The sequence below is a fragment of the Gymnodraco acuticeps genome, unplaced genomic scaffold, assembly GCF_902827175.1.
Source record: "Gymnodraco acuticeps unplaced genomic scaffold, fGymAcu1.1, whole genome shotgun sequence".
Taxonomy (NCBI): domain Eukaryota; kingdom Metazoa; phylum Chordata; class Actinopteri; order Perciformes; family Bathydraconidae; genus Gymnodraco; species Gymnodraco acuticeps.
Window position 1 is genome coordinate 1,552,834 of NW_022992308.1, and position 19,468 is coordinate 1,572,301.

The following is a 19,468-nucleotide window of genomic DNA, read 5'->3' on the forward strand; positions in this document are numbered from 1 at the left end:
AACAGTAGGTAGACAGATCCCCATGAAAGCAAGTGTTCACCTTCAGTGCTTAGTTCATTTATTATAAATAAAAAACAACAGAAGCTTTTAGATTTGTAAAGATCATACAGATGTTTCACAGTGTTGATAACAGCCACTTTGAGGGAGTAAATACAAACAAACGCTCACATTCAGAACAGCAACACAACAACAGAATCCGACTGCTTCAGGTTTCTGTGGCACTTTTCTACTTGGCTTTTTAAGAGAGACACCTCACACAATACTGTACTTTATATCACACATTTACACAGCACTGTCAACGTGGCAAACTGACCTAATAAATCTGCTACATTCAAAACGTAGAAAACGGTGTCATGGAGTGATTGAATCAAATAAATACAAAGTCAAAGGATATAAATCATAAACTCTGTCCAAATACCACTCACACGTTTGCCACAACAAGACAAGTAAAAGTGCAAATAAGGAATAAGTGCTTTTTTTATCAACAGATAATTATTAAGAAGTGGATACTTTCTGTCATTATGAAGAAGACAGTTACAACTCACATTGTGATTACATGAACACATAAAACATACATATGTTATATATTGGAGGTCTTGAATCAAGTTTAAGGCATTATTAAATGGCAACATTTATTCATCCAATGGTGACAACTGAATGTAAAATAAAATAATGTTATATTTTAAGACTTTTTCATCAGAATTAATTTAAAAAATCTATGACAGAGCAAAGAACATTGGCATAACAAGGAAACAGTCGTATTGTTTTTCCCACTTTTTGCTTGTTTTGGAAATCTGCATTTTTACTGTCATATACAGCTTTTAATACTAATTTAAAAGGCCTCTTGTAACCTTTGCAGATTCAAGGAAGTATGCACTTAAATTACTAAGACACCTCACATTTTCTTTTGTTTTTTTGCATATCCTGAATCTGATGCAGGAAGTTCAAAACAGATCGGCTTTAACTAAAACATCTTTCAACCCAAGGAAAGCTGCATTTAACACATAGGAAAGACTTATTAAAACTTGACAAATCAGAATTTATTCATTAGGAGAAAAACAAATGGGGATGTGAAGTACTACAGGTAACAGAACATGACTTTCTCAGAGGCACTCCTGTTGATTGGAGGACAAATATGAAATGCTACTTTCTGTGATGAAGGCGAAGAAGGGTGCAGACTAAGTGCTGGATATAATACGTCTCTAACTCGGGTGACACTAACAGAAATATGTTCCTGATGACCAACTGAACAACTGCTCAAAACATGAAACCATAGAAAAAGTAGCAAATGGAAGACTCAAATTTAAAAAGTTGAAAACACTTCAGAATTTAAATCTGGCTAAACAAAATAGTATAGTATATAAAAATGGCTACAAACTATTAAAACGGCTTCAGAGGTGGTTATAATCTGTTTGATAAACTGGAATGTTTTCTTGACTGTGTAAAGTGACAGGTTAAGGTCGGTGTTTTGGGATTTGTCGTTGTTCAGCTACATTTCCGGCATTTGTCCTTAAATCTCTCCTCTGACTTCAGTCCGATTGGCCGTTGTGGCAGCCTTTCAGATACAGTTCGTCCTGCGACAGATGTCCCTCGAAGGCGTCCATGTAGAGGCTGCTGGTGGAGCTGCCGCTGCTGCCCAGGAACGTCCCGACCGCCCGGCCCTGCCGCGCGTGGCCCACCGCGTCGCTGAACACTTTGTTGATCTGCTCCTCTGACGGCATCCACCAGTCTGGGTTTGAGGCACAGTGCATCCGGATGAACTCTGGTGAAGAGAGGATCAATAAAGACAGGATTCAAAATATGTTTTGGTTTATTGACAAATCAGAGAAAGCCATGACTTGTACTAGTAAGTGATTTAGGAAAGTTCTCCTATAAACTATTACTGATCCAATAAAAATCCAATGAAAAAGAGGTGTGTCTTTTTTGTCTGTTGTAGTAATACAATGCTGTGTTGATTTCGGGTCACATGACATGGAAGCTATTGAGAATCTTTTTTGGTTTAGGCTTAATATTAATTAAAACATTCATATAAAATAGAGGTTGAACTAAATTCCAATACAAATAGATGTCTCCTACTTATCCAGTAAAGTAATAATATCTGGTATGGATGGGAGTCAATGGGTCACATGACATAGACGCCTTAAATAAGATAAGATAAGATGGACCTTTATTAATCCCCGTGGGGAAATTCAGTAGTTTAACAGCAACAGGGTAAGGATGAAAAACAGGACAGCACAGATTCACACAGATTAATACAATTAAAGATAAAATCAAAGATAAAAAAAACAAAAAACAGTGTTGTTATACAATTCTGCATTGATTTGAAGTCATAAGATCACATGGTATGTGAGCTATTGAAAGAAAGTGAAATTATCTTCTATTAAAATATTTATGCAAAATCAATTTATGACAAATCGAAAAGATGGGCCATAAACATTGGACTGCATCTACAGTATACTGCGCTTTTCCAGTCTTTACGACGCCTCAAAGCACTTTAGATATACAAGTCAGCATTCACCCATTCACACCCATTCATACAGAGGGCCGCCAGGCTGGAGGAAGCTAACATCACACAGGAGCAACCTGGGGTTAAGTATCTTGTCCAAGGATACATCGACAAGTTTACTGGGGCTGGGATTGAACCCACATCTTCTGATCGGTAGAATACCACACTACCTCACAGCCACTGTCAAATGTATTATAATTTTTTGCATCATTTAGTATGGAGTTATTGAGGGTCTGTAAATGAAACTCAGTAATTAAGAAGACCTGAGTGACTGTCTGTCCAATATCCAACCCAAAACGAACTTTCCTAACACATTTTTCAGATCCTAAACCAAATAAAATTATAAGATAACCCCTATCCATATCCATGTAAAAAAAAAAATGTTTGGCCGACCTTATGCTTGTCATGTGAACAGTTATGAATTGTTACAATCCCTTGAATAATGGACTCACTCGATAGTTACGGCTGCTTTTCAAATGTGAAACATGGGCTGTTAGAGTGAAGTACTCTAACAAGCATGGCACTACATCATTTAAACCACACTCACATTTTATACGCAGATATTTTCCAGAGCTCCTGGCAGAAGGACAGCTGTAGGAGGTCTACCAATTCCCAGAGTTTCAGTCATAATGTATCACTTAAATTGAGCAGACTGAAGCATAAAGCAAACACACTTCCACAGATATTTTCCAGGCCCTGTACCTCTGAGGCAGCTGACTTTGACGGGGTTGAGCGGTCGTCTCTCCAGGCCTGGATCTCCTGAGTGGACGGATCGTTTCCTCTTGCCCAAACCGCATGAGAACTTGAGCTCGTCGGTGGTGAAGACGAAGCGAATCAGGTAGCGCAGCAGCCGCCTGCCATCTTTCTTGGAGGAGTTGACAGCTTCGTCCCACTGCTTGTTGGAGATGTACAGAGGGTAGTTCTCCAGCAGCTGCTTACTGCCCTGCAGGGAAGAGGAGGAGCAGAACAGGAGATGAAATGGAGAGAGGGAGTTCAGGTATTTCAACATCTTTAATGCACCATGCTTTAAACCCTAAACTGCTCATAGATATTTACTTAAACCTTTTGACTGCAACTTTAAATTGACTTGTAGGTGTTAGATGAAGTACTTCCTGTCGGTTTAACATGCAAAAATAACACAGAAGTACACTAAAATCATTTATGTTCTTAAAAAACTGTGTTTATTAAAAGGGCCCTATTCGATTTTTTGGGGTTTTCCCTTTCCGGTTTTTGTGCATGTTTTTGGTGCCGGAAATGTCTCCCATGGACTCCTTTGTTTACTTCTGTAACATAGTGACATCACTATGTAACACTCACGCTACTATTGGCTAGCATTCCAACACATTGTACATGATAGTCTAAGGGGCGGGACATCTATAGGCAATCACAACAGAGCCGGCCAGCTAACCAATCAGAGCAGACTGGGCTCTGGTTTCAGACAGAGGGTGAAAAGAGGTGCTGCAGCACAGGCAGTATGAGAACAATAAAGAGCTTTTTGAACATTAAAGCATGGAGACATGTCACAGAAGAGGAACAGATTAAAAATATCAACCTGAAATTAGCATAATAAGGCTTAAAGAAAGAACACAGACCTCAAAGACTGTTTGCCGTTCTTCTTCCTGCAGAGAAAGAGTTTTCTTTAATTATCACACCACTTAATTGCAAAATGAACACAACAGAATTGTACCACAGATTGATGGATATGAGCTGATATATTTACACCTTAGCAAATGCTACTGATCACACATGCTTTTAATAGCTGTGAATAATGTGCCGTGTGTTTTCTCACCTCTGTGAGCTGCTCCTCTGTCATCGGCGGAACCAGCTGGTTGTGAAACTCAAGAACAGTCTTAAAGTAGTCCAGAGCGTTTTGACAGGGAACTGTGTGAGCAGAAAGGCAAAGGCATTGTTGAAAATCGTTGAAAGCAAAGAGACAAACCATCCGATGTATAATTTAACAACAATACTCCGGCAATATGCAGATAAATTGAGGCGTTTTATTGCAAATTAGGTTAACGTGGCACAGTGGAGCTCAGAATGCTTCAGGGTGAGTAGAATAGTTAATAAAAATAGATGCTATTAAGACTGTTGCCCCAAACTCTAAATGCATTTAGAGTGGGAGAACATGTCACTCTCTGAAACAAATGACACAATCTGTTTAGGTCTAATGATGACATACTGATAATAGGTTTGGTATTGATTAATGCATTAGACTGAATAAAAGATTCTGAAATCAGCCAGAAAGAACATTTTTTACTATTTGTAATGAGATATACAGACAGGTGACAGATTAGAAAAAGGTTGAAAAATGAGTAGAGTTGAAAAGTATTAGTGAATTAATCAATCCACATAAAAGTAATTTATGTGGATTGATTAATAAATCACCTAATCTCCTAAACTCTTTGCCTTAAAGGATCAGGTTGATTTGTGTCTTCAGGCACTCAAGATTCAAGTAAGTCGAGTCACAGCAGAGTGCAAGTCAAGACCCTATCAAGTCCTATTTCTCCTAACTCCACAAATATCAAAAAACACATCGTTTTTCTAGAACAGATGACAAATCGCCTGAAAATGGTACAAACAAGTGGCAACATGTGGGATGACGGTGTTGCGCTGGGCTATATCCTGCAATCAAATGAAAACTTAACCTCACTCCATTGCGGAGATATTCCTGCGAGAGTGCGGAAAACTTAAATGTATTTATTTATTTCAAATGTGAAATGTTACCAATATACTCACGGACCACAAGGGGGCGCTCACAGACCACCAGTGGTCCGCGTTCCACACTTTGAGAAGCACTGTTCTACGGCCTTGGTTATTGCTGCTATCTATAAGGAGGAGCAGCTTGGGCGCATCATTGTTGCCAGTCTATGACAGCACAAGCCGCCATGAGGTAGTTTACTGTTCAGGGACATAGGTTCCCTGGCGCACATTCTTTTCTATGGACGAGAGCTCTAGTTAGATGCAGGGTCCATAATTGTTTAGTCTCACTTATGAAGAATGTTGATTGTTACACTGCGAACTAGTTAAAACCTCGAGCTACAGAAAGAGTTCTTCAGAATTGGTTTGCCAACCACTGTGACAACTCGTGACACACCACCTGTCTTGTCAATTCTCCGGCCGTAACTCCAAATAAACCGTCAGTGTTTGCCACCAAAGCTCCAGCTCTCCTCGTGTCTCTCTGAGTCCTGTTTCCAATTGCTTCAGAAGTTTCCCCCACACCTATCACTGCGAGTCCCAACATTTTCAATAAGAGAAAGAGTGAAAATAAGGCACAACGGAGACCCCATGACTGAGTTGGCCTATGGCTTCCAAATCACACAATCTATCTCTGACACTAAGTGAATATCTTAAGGAACAAAGTGTTCATCCCTACGTATAGATTTAATAAATGTCTGGAAGTTTGTGGTAGAAAAACACCGTAGTTCTATTATGTCACCAATCTCTATCACTGTAACTTTGACCCATCCCAAAGAAAAGACGCAAAACAAAGTAAAGCCCTGTCTTTCACTACTGCACCTGGGATGGTATCCAGCTTGTTGCGGAGGTCCTCATTCTCCTGCTGCAGAGACAGCACCTCCTGCTCCAGCTCCAGGCAGCGCGGACAGCAGTTCTCCTCCTCCTCGTCCTCCTCGGGCAGCGTGGACGAGGGGTGTCCGTACGACTCTGAAGGAGTCGGCGAGCCCCAGCCTCCCAGGGGGTGTCTCTGAGGAGAAACCCCCAGGCCGTGTCCCGCTGACGGACACTGGTCCTCCTCCAGCCCGGCAGCCAGACGCTCCTGCTTCTGCTGCGGCCCTGAGAGCAGGTAGTTCTGGAGGGAGTCTGTGAAGATACGGAGAACCGCAGAGGTCTGTTGTTGGTTCAAATGGCTTTGGTGGCCCTCCTCTTCTGGGCCTGTGGTGGAGGAGCCCTCTTCAGGTTGGGTCTTCCCCAGGGAGGAGCTGTGGAGCTCCTCCCCTGCCCCGTCTTCCAGCTTGATGTTGGAGGTGAAGGAAGAGGAGGAGGAAGGCTCCAGGAGACGACCGTTGTTGAGGAGGCTGAGGACTCGGCTGCACTGATGGGCGAAGGCATCCAGGATGAGACGATTCTCTACAAACGAGAGATACAAAATCCAGAGGTCAACAGTGGTATTTCATCCACAGGTATACTGTTTTCATACGCTGATACATTTCAAGTGTAAGGCTTATTTTTTGATTTGGAAAACAGCAAAATAATCGCCTTACAGTCCATTTAGTAGCAATTCTGGTCGATATGTTTAAAAAGTTCAAAAACGCTCAGATTATTATAAGGTTTTTGACATCTACAACTGCCTGAAAATCACACAAACTCAATCTCACCATGAAAACCACGTAAAGCTGTCGAAAGCTCCAGAATAACTCATAAATCCCCTTTTTTTCCTAAGCGTTCCTAACCTTAAATAGAGATTATTCCTTGCACTTAAACAAATTGTGGAAGAAGGACTCAGATGCAAGTTAAAGTTCTGCTTCAGTAAAAGTACCAAAGTATTATCAGATAAATGTACTTAATTTAAAAGTGCTTGTTCTGCAGTAAAATGCCAACATGTGACTGTTGCAATATTTTCCTTCACATAATTAAATTGTTAATACTGAGGCCTCAATGTGTAACATAACCTTACTGTTGTAGCTGGGGATTAATGGTGCAGAAAATAAGAAGAAAAACTGCTACCAAAATCTGTATTCATTTGGACTGTTATATAATATTTGCTTTTATTGTGCAATACTGGATCATTTTACCCCTTTGGGCCCTGAAACTTGATATATTAAACCATCTGGAAGGTTTAAAGAGGTTTGTTTTCTTCAGAGGATCTGCTGACAACTCGTAGAAATATAAAACATGTGAAGGGGCCAAATTAGATGTTGCTTTATTTAAAGTGGCTGCAGGTTGAAAGGGTTTGGACCCACTGGTTTTATTTCATTTAATGTATTCTACTGTTTAAGCCTATTGTTAATGCAAAATCTATGTTCTGTTGTCAAAAAACATATGGGGGTAAAGGTCACATTGTGTTCCTCTGCAATGTAGTTAAGTAAAACCAGGAATTACGAGAGAGAAGAAGTACCTTAAAAGTACATTACTTAAAGTGATGTACTGCTGAAACATATTGAAATCCCAAATAGAAAGCAGCAGATAGACTCAAGGGAACAAAATGAGCGAGTCTGTGTTCAATCCTTCCCTGGATTTTGTCGTTTCTGTCTCCCATGTTTTTCGTTTGCATCGTGTCTTTTTGGTGGCAAATCCTTCCACATACAGTAGGCTCCTCTGATCACAGAAATGTCAGCTTCATTATGCTGATTTATTCAGATGTCAATAAACCATAAAGTCACAGTAGCTGCTGTGACAAAACGCAGCCGTGAAAAAGATAATCAGCGCGGAGCCATTGTCCAGAAAGGAGCCTCAGTGTACAGTTTCCCTGGTAGTCTGGGCACGTCTCAATGAGATGATCTCACACATACCTCCATGTAATGATTATGAGTCCTCTGTCCTCACACAAAAAACACACACACACACACACAAATATGCACACTAATAAATGAGTTCTGGGCGGCCACTGCTGCGTTTTCACTCGCTCAGACGTGTCTATCAGCCTGGCGCAGATGTGTTGCATCTATTAATATGCGTGCTGTCTCTGTTTACTCGTCGAGATGTATCTGATATCATTCCCCTTCACCCTGCACCCCCCACCCACCCTCCCCTTTTTCTCTCACCAGTTCTGTGAGCTGAGAGCCTCATAAAATTTCATTAAAAACAACACGCTCTGCAGAGGCAAATTTAGGAGCCCCATTTATTTTAATCACAACTCTTTGGGAACGGCTTTTCAATGCAATTTGTGTTATTGTGTGCTGAGCTGATTGCTGAGTCCAGGGGTCTCTGCTGCCTCTCTCCATGAGAAGGGCATCAAGTTTTTTTTTTACAGCCATGAGAGGGACATTAAGTTTCTCCCATTGTGCAGATAAGAAGCTCTTTGACGTGTCATTATCAGTAAAGAATGAACAGCATGTTCAGATGTGATTGTGGAAAATTAGAGTGGAAAATATGGTTTTGTGTGATTATTTCGTAAGTAACATCAGGACCAAGTGTATAACTGAAAAGTGCAAACAATGGGTCATCATTACTGCGCTTCAGGAATCAAGCTGCACTTTCACATATTTAGGTTGGTGAAAGATATTACAACAATGTCTATTTTTAGATCAAACCACTGTTACTTAAAGTGTGCTTTTGGCAGTTCTCGTTCAGGTGAGTGAGTACAGTGCAACCTGAGCTTAGAATGAACACTTGATTGTCTGTAAAGCAACAATAACCAGCAGCAAATTGAGCCTCTGCTTCTGGATGTGATAAAGAGATTAATATCTGATTACAGGATGAGATGTAATGTTTAATTTCATAACTGCCAGGATTGGGTTCATTGCTTTCTTCTTAACGTTAGTTCCCATGGACCCGCCCTCCACACAGGGAACACATTTCTCCCTTTGCCTGCACAACCCTAATGAACCGCAGCTGAGGAGAAAAATTAGCTCAGAACAATGTGTTTCAACAGAGATTGTGAGGGCCTTCTTGCACACACACATACATGAAACACACAAGTAAACACACACACATGCACACACACGCACACACACACACACACACACACACACACACACACACACACACACACACACACACACACACACACACACACACACACACACACACACACACACACACAGACAATTACCCAATGTAATTTTTAGCACATGCACACTGGAGATTCAATCATGACTGCTCTCATTACAGCAGCAAATCAATCATTGCTGACAGGAAAAATGGGAACAAAAACATGAAGCTCATGTGAACAAAAGAGATTTTTTCTTTTAATATCACATTTGTTTGTATTTCATTTAAGTTGATTGACTCTTGAGGCTTTATGCTCCAGTGTTTGGGCAGCAAAACCCCCAAATATACACACAAAAAACAGGACAGCCTGATGACATGTAGCCTAGCTCAGGAAAAGTGTCAATCCAAATAAATAAAACTAGCTTTGGAGAAGGATCCACACATGAGAAGGAGTCACTCTCATCACTCACTCTGAACAACTTTGAAACCCACCTGAGCTGATACTGTAGGTGCAGTCCGGGGAGAGTCTGGGCTCTGCTCTGCCGCCGCTGGTGCGCCGCTGCTGGGGACCAGGAGAGGCTGCAGCCGCTGCCGAGGTGGATGTCGGGACCCTGCTGCTGGGCCTGTTCTCACAGGGGAAACGATTTGGCGCCTGGTGATGCTGCTGCTGGCTGCTGCTGATAGCCACACTGCTCTGGTGGAGCTGCTGCTGACGCTGGTGGTGCTGGTGGTTGTGATGGTGCGGCTGGAAATGATGAGGCTGATCGGGGTGGAAAGTGAAGTGATGCCCGTCGCCAAACAGAGGCACCTCCACCACAGCGGACCTGTCACCGCGCGACTTGCCCGCCGAGCGCTTACTCTGGAATGGCTTCAGGCTGCTGTGCGGACCCTGCTGCTGGCGGCACATCTTCGGAGCGCAGGGCCCTTCATCTGCGGGCTGCATCTCTCCCTCCATCCCGGCCAGGTGTCACGGCAGATGGCTCGATGTTGTGGTGTGACGGGCTGGAGGATCAGATCCGTCGCTGTCTGGCTCGGTTTCCCTCATGCACACTGTGGGAAGGGTGGGCTCATTTACTGACAAGCAGCCGCTCCAATCCCCAGTCCGGAGCACAGACACTGAGACTCCTCCAGAGGGAAATACAGGCGGGACTTGTGCATGCTGCCTCCTTTGTAGCCACCATACACACAGAGAACAACGGGGCGCTATAGCAGAACTGTACAATCTGGAAATGAAAAAAAAACGCAGAATGAAATCCGATAAAAGGCAGAGGCCATTTTGCTACTGAGCTCAGAGCATCAATTGAGCAACATGAGAGCAAATGTAAGAAAAGGCCATCCACACACAGACATCATGCAAAAGAGAAAGTGGGCCTCCTTAGCTTTATCTGTTTGCGCTTACTCTAGAAAAAAATAGAATAGCTTGTGTACTTGGATCAATAAAACGAAGTAAAACAAACAGTTGAAATAAGAGTTTATACATCTTGGTCCTGAACTCGACAACATGTTTTATTCTTCGAATAAATATAAATATATATTTATATTTATATTTTTTAATTTGAATTTTTTAACTAATTTGCAGGACATATTTCTTTAATTTTATACATACGTTTTGTTCTTCATGTTTCAAATGCTTTCAGTTTAAAAGGCTTGCTGGGGAGCCTGTCAGGTAGCATGCAGAGCTAAAAGTTTGCATCACCACACGGGGGCGCCACATCAATAGGTAACAACACGAGGAGAGATTAATAGATGGAGGAATTTGGACCTGCTGCTGATCAACACACGATTTCCCCCTCCTTTCAACAGCTCAAATGCATACTGTGTCTCGACATGAGCTTATAATAAAATATGTATGCCTGTATGAAAAATGCTCCAAATAAAAATATTTATTGGCTAATAATCTTTAAATGTTGACTTTCATAGACGACCTATTAAACTCCTAATTAACAGTCCATAATGCCGTTGTTGGATGCAGTGTCAAACAACATCCTTTAACCTCTCCTTCCTCTCCTTGAATAAGCCATGCCTCTTTTCACATGCATTAAAGTGAACCTATGTTACTCTTGCTAAACGATCTTAATTTGCCCACAAAAAGTTAGAAATATTAGGGAAAGATTAAGTTTGATTAGTTTTGTTTTATCTTTTTAACAAAATAACACAGAATCCTTAATTTTCCCCTTTAGTGTCTGGACATATGTAAAAAGACACCCAACGAATACAACATAATAAATGCTAAAAAAGTAGGTTGACAAACGTAGTCTAACAATAGTAGCCTACACAGAAAATACATAATGTCCACAAAGTCATAGCAAACTTTTAGCTAACAGACCAAGTAGCAAAATTACTGTATTTAATTGAGCAGAGCGTGTTTTATTTCTTAGTTATACAACTTTCCACTTGTTTCATTAGGATGATGTTGACATGTTCTCATTTACAATGGTGTAGTTTTTCTTCTGCATTACATAGTTGTCTTGCTTTATGTGTAGTAGTAATAAACTGCTGCACTGTGGGTCTCCTTACATGCAGAATAATGTTATTAAGACCATGCATTGTTATTATTATGTTATTTGGGCACCTTCATGGTAGGTTTAATCGACATAGCTGCGACCACCACCACCACGTGAATGCGCACGTCTGGTTAATGGGGGTTACGTGCGCGCCTACACAGCCGAGCAGTCACAAAAGCAGCAACTCTGCAGTGAGGTGGGCGCACAACTTCTGCACCGACATCAACAAACACTCTCAGCAGCAGCTCGGTGTTGGGCACAGTGAAACTTGGAGCAGATGTTTGGATGAGAACACTTTTGAGTGATGAGATGTTTAAGAAGTGACTTAAACAGAAGACTCAATTAAGGATTTTCTTGCATTGCAATTTGGGAACTATTGAAGGGCTTTTGTTAGCGGAAAGATGACGGATGTGTGGATCGCCGCGTTTCTCTTTCAGTGACTCCATCTCAATGAAGATTGTGTAACCCGGTGAGCCCACAGGAGCAGGGACCGTGAACCCAGCGGCTCGCCGGGATGGTGTGCCTGCTGAACTGCCTGCTGCTGGGATATCTGACCTGGAATCTGCGGATATCGGACGCTCAGGGGGAGTACTGCCACGGCTGGCTGGACTCTAATGGGAATTATCATGATGGCTTCCAGTGTCCGGAGGACTTTGACACCATGGACGCCACCGTGTGCTGCGGCTCCTGCTCGCTGCGGTACTGCTGCGCGGCCGCGGACGCACGGGTGGAGCAGGGCGGCTGCACCAACGACCGGGAGGTGGACAACACCGAGTATGCAGCGCGTAAGTGTACTGCATTTAAAGGGAATTACTAGAATAACAAGTCTTTCTCAGGTTATTTAAAAAGTGCAGCATTAGAGCAAAACTTCACAAATTAAGTTATGAACTCAATTAGGACGGGTGCAAAAACCACAAATACAAATATTTAAGACTGAGGTTAAAATGTAAATACTTATAATAATACTAAAGACTCATTTAGTCTGATTGATCTTTAGGAACGTTGGTTTCTACAGAGAGGTCAGAGGTCAGCTGAACTTTAATAAACACAGCATAAAGCATGACTACAAGTCAGACTACCCTGCTGTCCGATTTAATTATAAGAAATTAAACAGTATGCTTAAGATTTGGTGCATTTACTCAAACCAGACACTCATACATGTGAGTTCTGTGGGACAAAAAAGGCCAAAAGTTGGAGGACAAAATAACAATTTGCGCTAAATTGCTCCATCAGTTGGAGGAACAACTAAAGTAGATGTGTTTGCACTTACACTTTCCCTAGAATATTGTCCAATTATCAAAACGGGAAGTATTTCCTTAAGCCACCTGGCTTCTTTATACGCAACTGGTGTCTTAAAGTTTTCATGTCGTTTTTATTCAAATACTAGTGAGACGTGTCCAGTTTCCAACACCTAACTCTCTGAGCTCCTGTGGCTTCATTTGACCTGACCTCACTGCAGATTGCTATCAGAGTAAAAAGTAAACCTGGAGGAGTTTCTGGTGACCCAGCCTGTCAGTCACTCAACAAGTGTTCTTAAAACCAACTCCAGACCAATCTGAAGCAGACATTTGCATAAAGGTTAATCAAGATTAGTTCAATCGCAATGCAGGAATGTATTCAAAACTTTTTCACACAAACCGGCTTATTGTGTTGCCCAACACCAAACACACTCACTTTGACTTCGGATTTGCAAACCAAAGTAATCACAACGCAATGAGGGAGCCACTCATTTTCTTTGGTTTCTTTGACGGACTCAGTATTACATTAACCCACTGTGAGTTTGGAAATCTTCAATAATCGGTCCCTTTAACCCTCAACGTTTTCTTTACATTTCCCGAACTGATAAGCTGTTGGGCTTTAACTGAATGGACTGTGTGCTCAGAATCTCCTAATTTTTCTTATGAAAATATCAACATTGACTAATTTCCTCCCAAAGTGCAAATGGGCTTCATTAAGAGTAACTTGAGCTGTTGGTGTATTCCAGCAGGAATACTTCTGTTAGGTTTTATAAATAATACTATGAAGGACTTGAATAAATTAACTATTAAAATTATGTTTAGCATTGAAGTTTTCAGTCACTAACAAGGAAAATACTTTAGATTTATAAGCAGCACATAACCAGTTACTGTTTTATATTGCCTTATAATGCAGTTGTGCGCAGAGACAAGGGTTTATGTGTTTGTGAAAACTATAACTCCTCCTGTGGGCATCCATAAGTGGAGGCTAAACAGATGATGAACGACAATGAAGAGAAAACAGTTGTCATAACACCTAAAGTGTCTTAGTTTTTCATACAGCATTTCAGATTTATTTTTCTAAAGCCTGTAAATGTTAAAGAGGGGTTTGAAGAAGAAAAAGCGTTAAAAATTATGCTTTTTATCTGATTTATTCAGTTTCTTTGTTTGGTGTCTCTATAGCAATGTGAATAGAGAATGATAACAATAACTACATTTGGTGTCTTCTTACAGACACATGTAATAACCCACAGCTTTCTGTCCCATGGAGGATTCCTCCTAACTGACCCTAACCTGCCTGTTTCCTCCGCCCTCAGAGCCCATCTACGTCCCCTTCCTGATGGTGGGCAGCATCTTCGTGGCCTTCGTGGTGGTGGGCTCTCTGGTGGCGGTCTACTGCTGCACCTGCCTGCGGCCCAAGCAGCCGACCCAGCAGCCAATCCGCTTCTCCCTGCGTAGCTTCCAGGGGGAAACCATCCCCATGATCCTCACCTCCGCCCCCCCCAGCCTCCGCGCCCCCTCCAGACAGTCCAGCACGGCCACCACCAGCTCCAGCTCGGCCGGGGGGGGAAGCTCCATGCGGAGGTATTCTATCGGGGGTCCGGGGCAGCAGCACGGCTGTTTGGTGTCTGCCACCATCTCCTCTAACCCCACTCAGACTCTGCCTCCACCTCCACCTCCCCCCTACATGTCCCCACCCACATCAGGGGGCATGCAGCACCCACTCCCCTCCACCCTCACCCACACCCAGCTGCAGCTCCACCAGACCTCCATGTCCTCTCACTCGGCCCAGGCCTTCCTCCTGCCGCAGCAGTACTTCTTCCCCCTGCAGCCCGACCCCTTCTCCTCAGCGAAGGGCTTTGCAGACTTCGGACAGAGTTGACAGCTCCCGGCGGGGCAAACGGAGGGATTACAAGATTTCTAGAAGGTTGGATGTGAGCCGGCGAGGACAGACACACTGCAACACAGCTGGTGGTGTTTGGGTGGTAGGCCTGGGCCGGCTAAAAGGACACAGAGGGTCCGACAAGGGGGATAAAGTACGACAAAGCGGCGCGGCCTGAGGCGTTTCCCCCCCTTCTGCATCACAGGACACATCAGCAGACCTGTTAGAGGCTGGAGTCCCATCTTGTGCACTTTTATCTTATATTGTAAACAGACCTCACTGGCATTTTTATAAAGGGCTGGACAGCTTACAACACAGACTAAAATCTTGCCAAGTTATCACAAACCTTCCTCATAAAACTGAAACACTTCACAGGCAAGCGGCGCTGAGACTCATTGCTACATGATTTAAAGTAGATGTTGGAAACCAGGGAAGTATTGCTTTTTTTTGACAATCGCTAGGACCTCGACCGGACACACAGAGGACTGTATATTTGGAGGAAATTTGTACTTTTATATGATTTTGTACAAACATTGTTCCCAGAGCAAGGTTGTCATATTGATTCCCTAATTTACAGCCAATAAAACGTTGTATCTCAATACTTTCTGTGCACTGATAAATGTTTGTTAAGTGAGATGTGGCTCTCTGAACGAAGCCTCATCATCGTCACTCAGACAGAAAGGAAACCGGAGCGGCCGGGCAGCTCACTACCTGTCGCTCACTCTTGCGCCAGACTTCACAGCAGGAATGCAGCGCTGAGATCAGTCATTGTCAGTGTTCAATGAGCATGGCATGGTCACAGTGTTAAAAACAACTCGCCCCAGAAATAGAGGTTTAGATTGCACCAACAGGTATAGCAAAGCCTCCACAAAGAGGGGTCTGTTCTCCGGTTATCTGACTGTGAAATAGACCTGGCAATCAGTGTGTGGTGAAACCTGCACACTGTTCACTTTGAGGATGTTTGAAAGCTACATTCAAGTGCTGCTATCACGTTGCTTTTCTATCACAAAATACAACTTACTTGAGTGATTCCAGTAATATATTTTTTAGGTCTTGTTTATACTCGCAGCTGTCATATCGTCTTCATCTCTCACATACCACGCTCTGCTTATGAAAGGAAGTAATATAAGTTGTGAATCAGTTTTATGACAGTTCGCACAGACTCAAAAAAGGTTCAGGTTATTTTTCGAAGTTAGAGTCCTGATTATCCCTCTGTTTCTTATATTTCATCAAAAAACAGACCTAAAGCCATAACATTCCTCTCTTAACTTAATCAATCATAAATAATGATGGATTTAGATTTTCATGAAATTAAACCAATTTTGATATCATTTTTCCATCTTCTTTTTTAAACAATTGCCAACAAATGTATTTACTGTCCCTCACTCTATAATAGTTGTTGTTCTGTGGCGGTTTTCCCATTTGCCACGATGGATTAAAAAAAGATGCATTTAATCGAGGTTTAAAATACTGTATGTTGCAACATGTTGAGATTAAACCTGCTGGAAATAACCCCAGCCCTTGAATCCACATGCAATGTATTATTGATTTATTTCAATTCATTTTTGGTGTTTTTTGGAAATTATTCTGGATGCCCGATTCAAAAACAGATCACTTCGTGTTTCAGTGAAAGCTTGACCGACTCCAACAGCATAACAAATATGGACTCTATTGGTATAATGTGTGTCCCGCAGGCAGACTTGTTCTCCCTGCCTTTTCCTGTTTGTTGCCACACAGAGACACAAGACATCACAAAGAAGAAGAATATGCAACGATGTTCCTCCATGAATGTAAAGTTTATTTCAGTAGTCCTTCATGGCAGTAAAAGACAACACTTATAAGTTTGCAATCCCAACATGCAGAACAATCATCGAACGAAATGACGGAAAAAATAAACAAATATTTAAAAGTAAAGTTAAAAGGTGCATTTTTTCTCTTTTGTAAAGTGATCAACACTTGAGGGAGAATTAAAGTAGAACAGTTAAACATTTCAGAGAACAGTTTGTGTTTTCCATTCATGCAGCCCACGACTTTCACAGACAACAACGTGTGTTTTATGTTTTCTGGAAAAAGAAAGCAACAGTCCACATTCAGCGTTTTGGAAACTTTTGACGACCAATTAAGTTGTAACATTAAAGACCAGCCGATGTATCATTAACCCTCACTGAAGAGTTTTCCTGCAAAGCAGAGGTACACTGCATGAAGAAAACAAGTTACAAACATTTACACCCAAGAGAAATCATATACTGAAACCAGATAATACCAGATGTCCACTACTGGAAAGGTACATCGAGTGCATTGTGTAACATCTCCTGTCGAAGCGAGCTGAGTAACAGAAACTCTCACAGTCCTGGTCGAGAGTTTGACCGCACACACACAGTCATACCGCACACTAACACACACACTTCCCCATACGGGCCATGCATCTGTACACAGTAGTACACCATAGCTATACCTGGAGTCGTGCAGACGGTCAACTGGAGCAAGCCACACACACACACATTCATTCTCTCACACACACGACAAGAGAAACATCAGTGGACGCCAGAAACTCCCGGTCTCACATAGAGGACACAGACATGCAATGCATACATAGAGGTTATCCACAGTAGAGGTGACACACACACGCATACACACACACACACAGCACATGCACATGCAGGCAATACACTGACACACTCCATCAGATTTGATCTCCCATAGGGAGAAGAAAGCAATCACACAGACATTAAGTAGTCAATTATAAATAAATCGCGCTGTAACAATATTAATATTAATAATAACAAGACATTTAAGAAAGCTCAGTTTCCTCATTCGATCTTTTCTATCCTGCCAGTTTATCAGAGGATGAAAAACAACTAAAAGTTACAGACAGTTCATTACAAAGCCAGTCGATGCAAAATTCATACATCTCCAATATAAAAATACAAATCCACAAAATAACTATAGAGACAAAGTAGTTTTGATATTGTCGTGAGTTCCTGGCTAATATTTCTCTCTCCCTTAAGCTAATGGCACTTATGTTAGAAGGATAAAATCTCCATTTTTAGGGAAACACTATCACCAGCTCCAACAACACCATCAGAGAGCCTCCCGCTCGTTCACCTGCGCAGGAACAAATCTTAAAGTTTACACACGTGCCACAAGGCACAGTAGTTTTCACATTGTACAAGTGCAATACTGTGGTGGGGAGACAGTGTTTTTGTCTTCAGTAGGAGTGTGTGGAGCACTGGTCTAAGCTAGCTGGCTAAACTATTCTTGGCTATCTATTGGGGAAAGGTTCTACGTAGGCACCGTTGTGATTGTTGAGACAGGAGTGATGTGTGGAATGCAATTATTTGTCGAGAGCAATGCTTCTGCTGTTAAAACGGTGGAAACAGGACTACAGTGAGTTGCAGGAGGCAACTTCTTAACAAAGAAATTAAAAAAAAGGAACAAAATAAAATAAAACCAGGCACGATATCTACATACTTTTTAAAAATGAAACTAAAAAAGAAACAAATGTGTTTTTTATAGAAACAAGGATAAAGGCATGAGCAAATGTAAGGCTTTACACAATAGATGCTTCCTTAAGTGCAAAAAGAAAAGTTAAATATTACAATGTCTGCTCTGAAGTGGTCCGTTTAGTGCTGGAATACACTCAGGAGTGTGAGTACATTTGGTTTAAAGTTGTCCGAATTCACTAGTACTTGGAAGATTGTATAAACGACTGCTCTTTGGCAATCCTTCACAAGTTTACATCCTCTAAAACCAATCATCGTCCAGTGTTAAGGTGTTTGATTTAATTAGATGATTTTAGATGATTTTGAATAGAGAGGAGACGTTCACTCCAAGAAACTGAGCGAGAACAGTGAAGAACTTCAGACCACAGACTGCTAAGAAAGCACAGTGCTCATCATGTCTGCTGGACACACAACTACAGCTGATAGTGAACACAATTAGTTTTGTTCCTTATTTTTTTTCCCTTTTTCAAAGTCCGTATATTCCTAAAATTCCCTCAGTGCTGGAGGCGACTCGTCTTCCCTCGGTAAATATCGCTCCGGAGAGGCCGAGCGGAGGCCGAGCGGAGGCCGAGCGGAGGCCGGCGGCTCACCACTCGTTGGTCCTCTCTTTGGTGGTGTCGTACGCTCTGATGACCTCAGACTGAGACACCACTCCGTTCTCGTCTTGAGAGAAGGCGTAGCCATCTGAAAATGGGACAAAGCAGTTAAAGCTATGTACATCACTGATAAATGTAAGAAAACAAATAAAAAAACACTTTAATAAACGTAAGCACAAAAAATAACAAACAGACAAAACTTAAAGGAATAGTCGAACATTTTGGGAAATATGTTTATTCGCCTGGTTAGTAAAAAGATTGATATTGCTCTCCTGCCTGGCCACTCAATATAAAGCTACAGCCAAACGCTAGTTAGCTTAGCTTAATCTGGGGGAAATCAGCTAGTCTAGGCTGGCTATAGGTAATACGCCTACCAGGAAATCTAAAGCACAATATTAACATGTTATGTTTCATTTATTCTGCACAAAATAATGGAAAAACAACAATTTTGTTTCTACTGGGAACTATGCTAAGCTAAGCTAAAGGACTGTATTAGCCGCTTAGTTCAATTGAAGTCACATGGCTAAGGCTCCATTTTCTCTGATAGAAAATCACCTGGGGATCTTTTAAAAAGGGGAGAAAGTATTTGAACACTTATAGTACTATCGTTCTGAAGCTATTATTCGTAAGCTT

At 41.9% G+C, this 19,468-nt stretch overlaps 3 protein-coding genes across 7 annotated transcripts in view; 1 reads left to right on the forward strand and 2 right to left on the reverse strand.

The window, feature by feature from the left end:
* Positions 1 to 43: 43 nt before the first annotated feature.
* On the reverse strand, positions 44 to 10,192 carry LOC117541080 (BEN domain-containing protein 4). Its single transcript, XM_034208158.1, has 6 exons — positions 9,608 to 10,192; positions 6,023 to 6,592; positions 4,296 to 4,387; positions 4,099 to 4,125; positions 3,209 to 3,449; positions 44 to 1,762 (listed from the first exon to the last, which is right to left on the reverse strand). Exons 1-6 carry the CDS (start codon positions 10,068 to 10,070, stop codon positions 1,530 to 1,532), a joined length of 1,626 nt encoding a protein of 541 aa, XP_034064049.1. The 5' UTR covers positions 10,071 to 10,192; the 3' UTR covers positions 44 to 1,529.
* Positions 10,193 to 11,795: 1,603 nt separating this feature from the next.
* shisa3 (shisa family member 3) lies at positions 11,796 to 15,337 on the forward strand. The gene is made up of 2 exons (XM_034208190.1): positions 11,796 to 12,404; positions 14,171 to 15,337. The coding sequence occupies exons 1-2, from the start codon at positions 12,134 to 12,136 to the stop codon at positions 14,734 to 14,736; spliced, it is 837 nt and encodes a 278-aa protein (XP_034064081.1). The 5' UTR covers positions 11,796 to 12,133; the 3' UTR covers positions 14,737 to 15,337.
* Positions 15,338 to 16,513: 1,176 nt separating this feature from the next.
* Positions 16,514 to 19,468, reverse strand: part of atp8a1 (ATPase phospholipid transporting 8A1) — a 111,458-nt gene continuing 108,503 nt past the window's right edge. For all 5 annotated transcript variants that reach the window (XM_034208189.1, XM_034208186.1, XM_034208188.1 and 2 more), the window contains one exon: positions 16,514 to 18,923. In XM_034208189.1, coding sequence (XP_034064080.1) covers positions 18,826 to 18,923 — 98 coding nt within the window. In that variant the 3' untranslated portion in view covers positions 16,514 to 18,825. The remainder of the gene's footprint in view (positions 18,924 to 19,468) is intronic.

Excerpts from the sequence above, each read along its gene's own strand:
- LOC117541080 (XM_034208158.1), bottom strand. The coding sequence starts at position 10,070 with ATGGAGGGAGAGATGCAGCCCGCAGATGAAGGGCCCTGCGCTCCGAAG. Across the intron at positions 6,593-9,607 it reads CACCTACAGTATCAGCTCAG|AGAATCGTCTCATCCTGGAT; the intron begins GTGGGTTTCAAA and ends TCTCGTTTGTAG. Across the intron at positions 3,450-4,098 it reads AACGGCAAACAGTCTTTGAG|GGCAGTAAGCAGCTGCTGGA; the intron begins GTCTGTGTTCTT and ends TCTTCCCTGCAG.
- shisa3 (XM_034208190.1), top strand. The coding sequence starts at position 12,134 with ATGGTGTGCCTGCTGAACTGCCTGCTGCTGGGATATCTGACCTGGAAT. Across the intron at positions 12,405-14,170 it reads CAACACCGAGTATGCAGCGC|AGCCCATCTACGTCCCCTTC; the intron begins GTAAGTGTACTG and ends CTCCGCCCTCAG.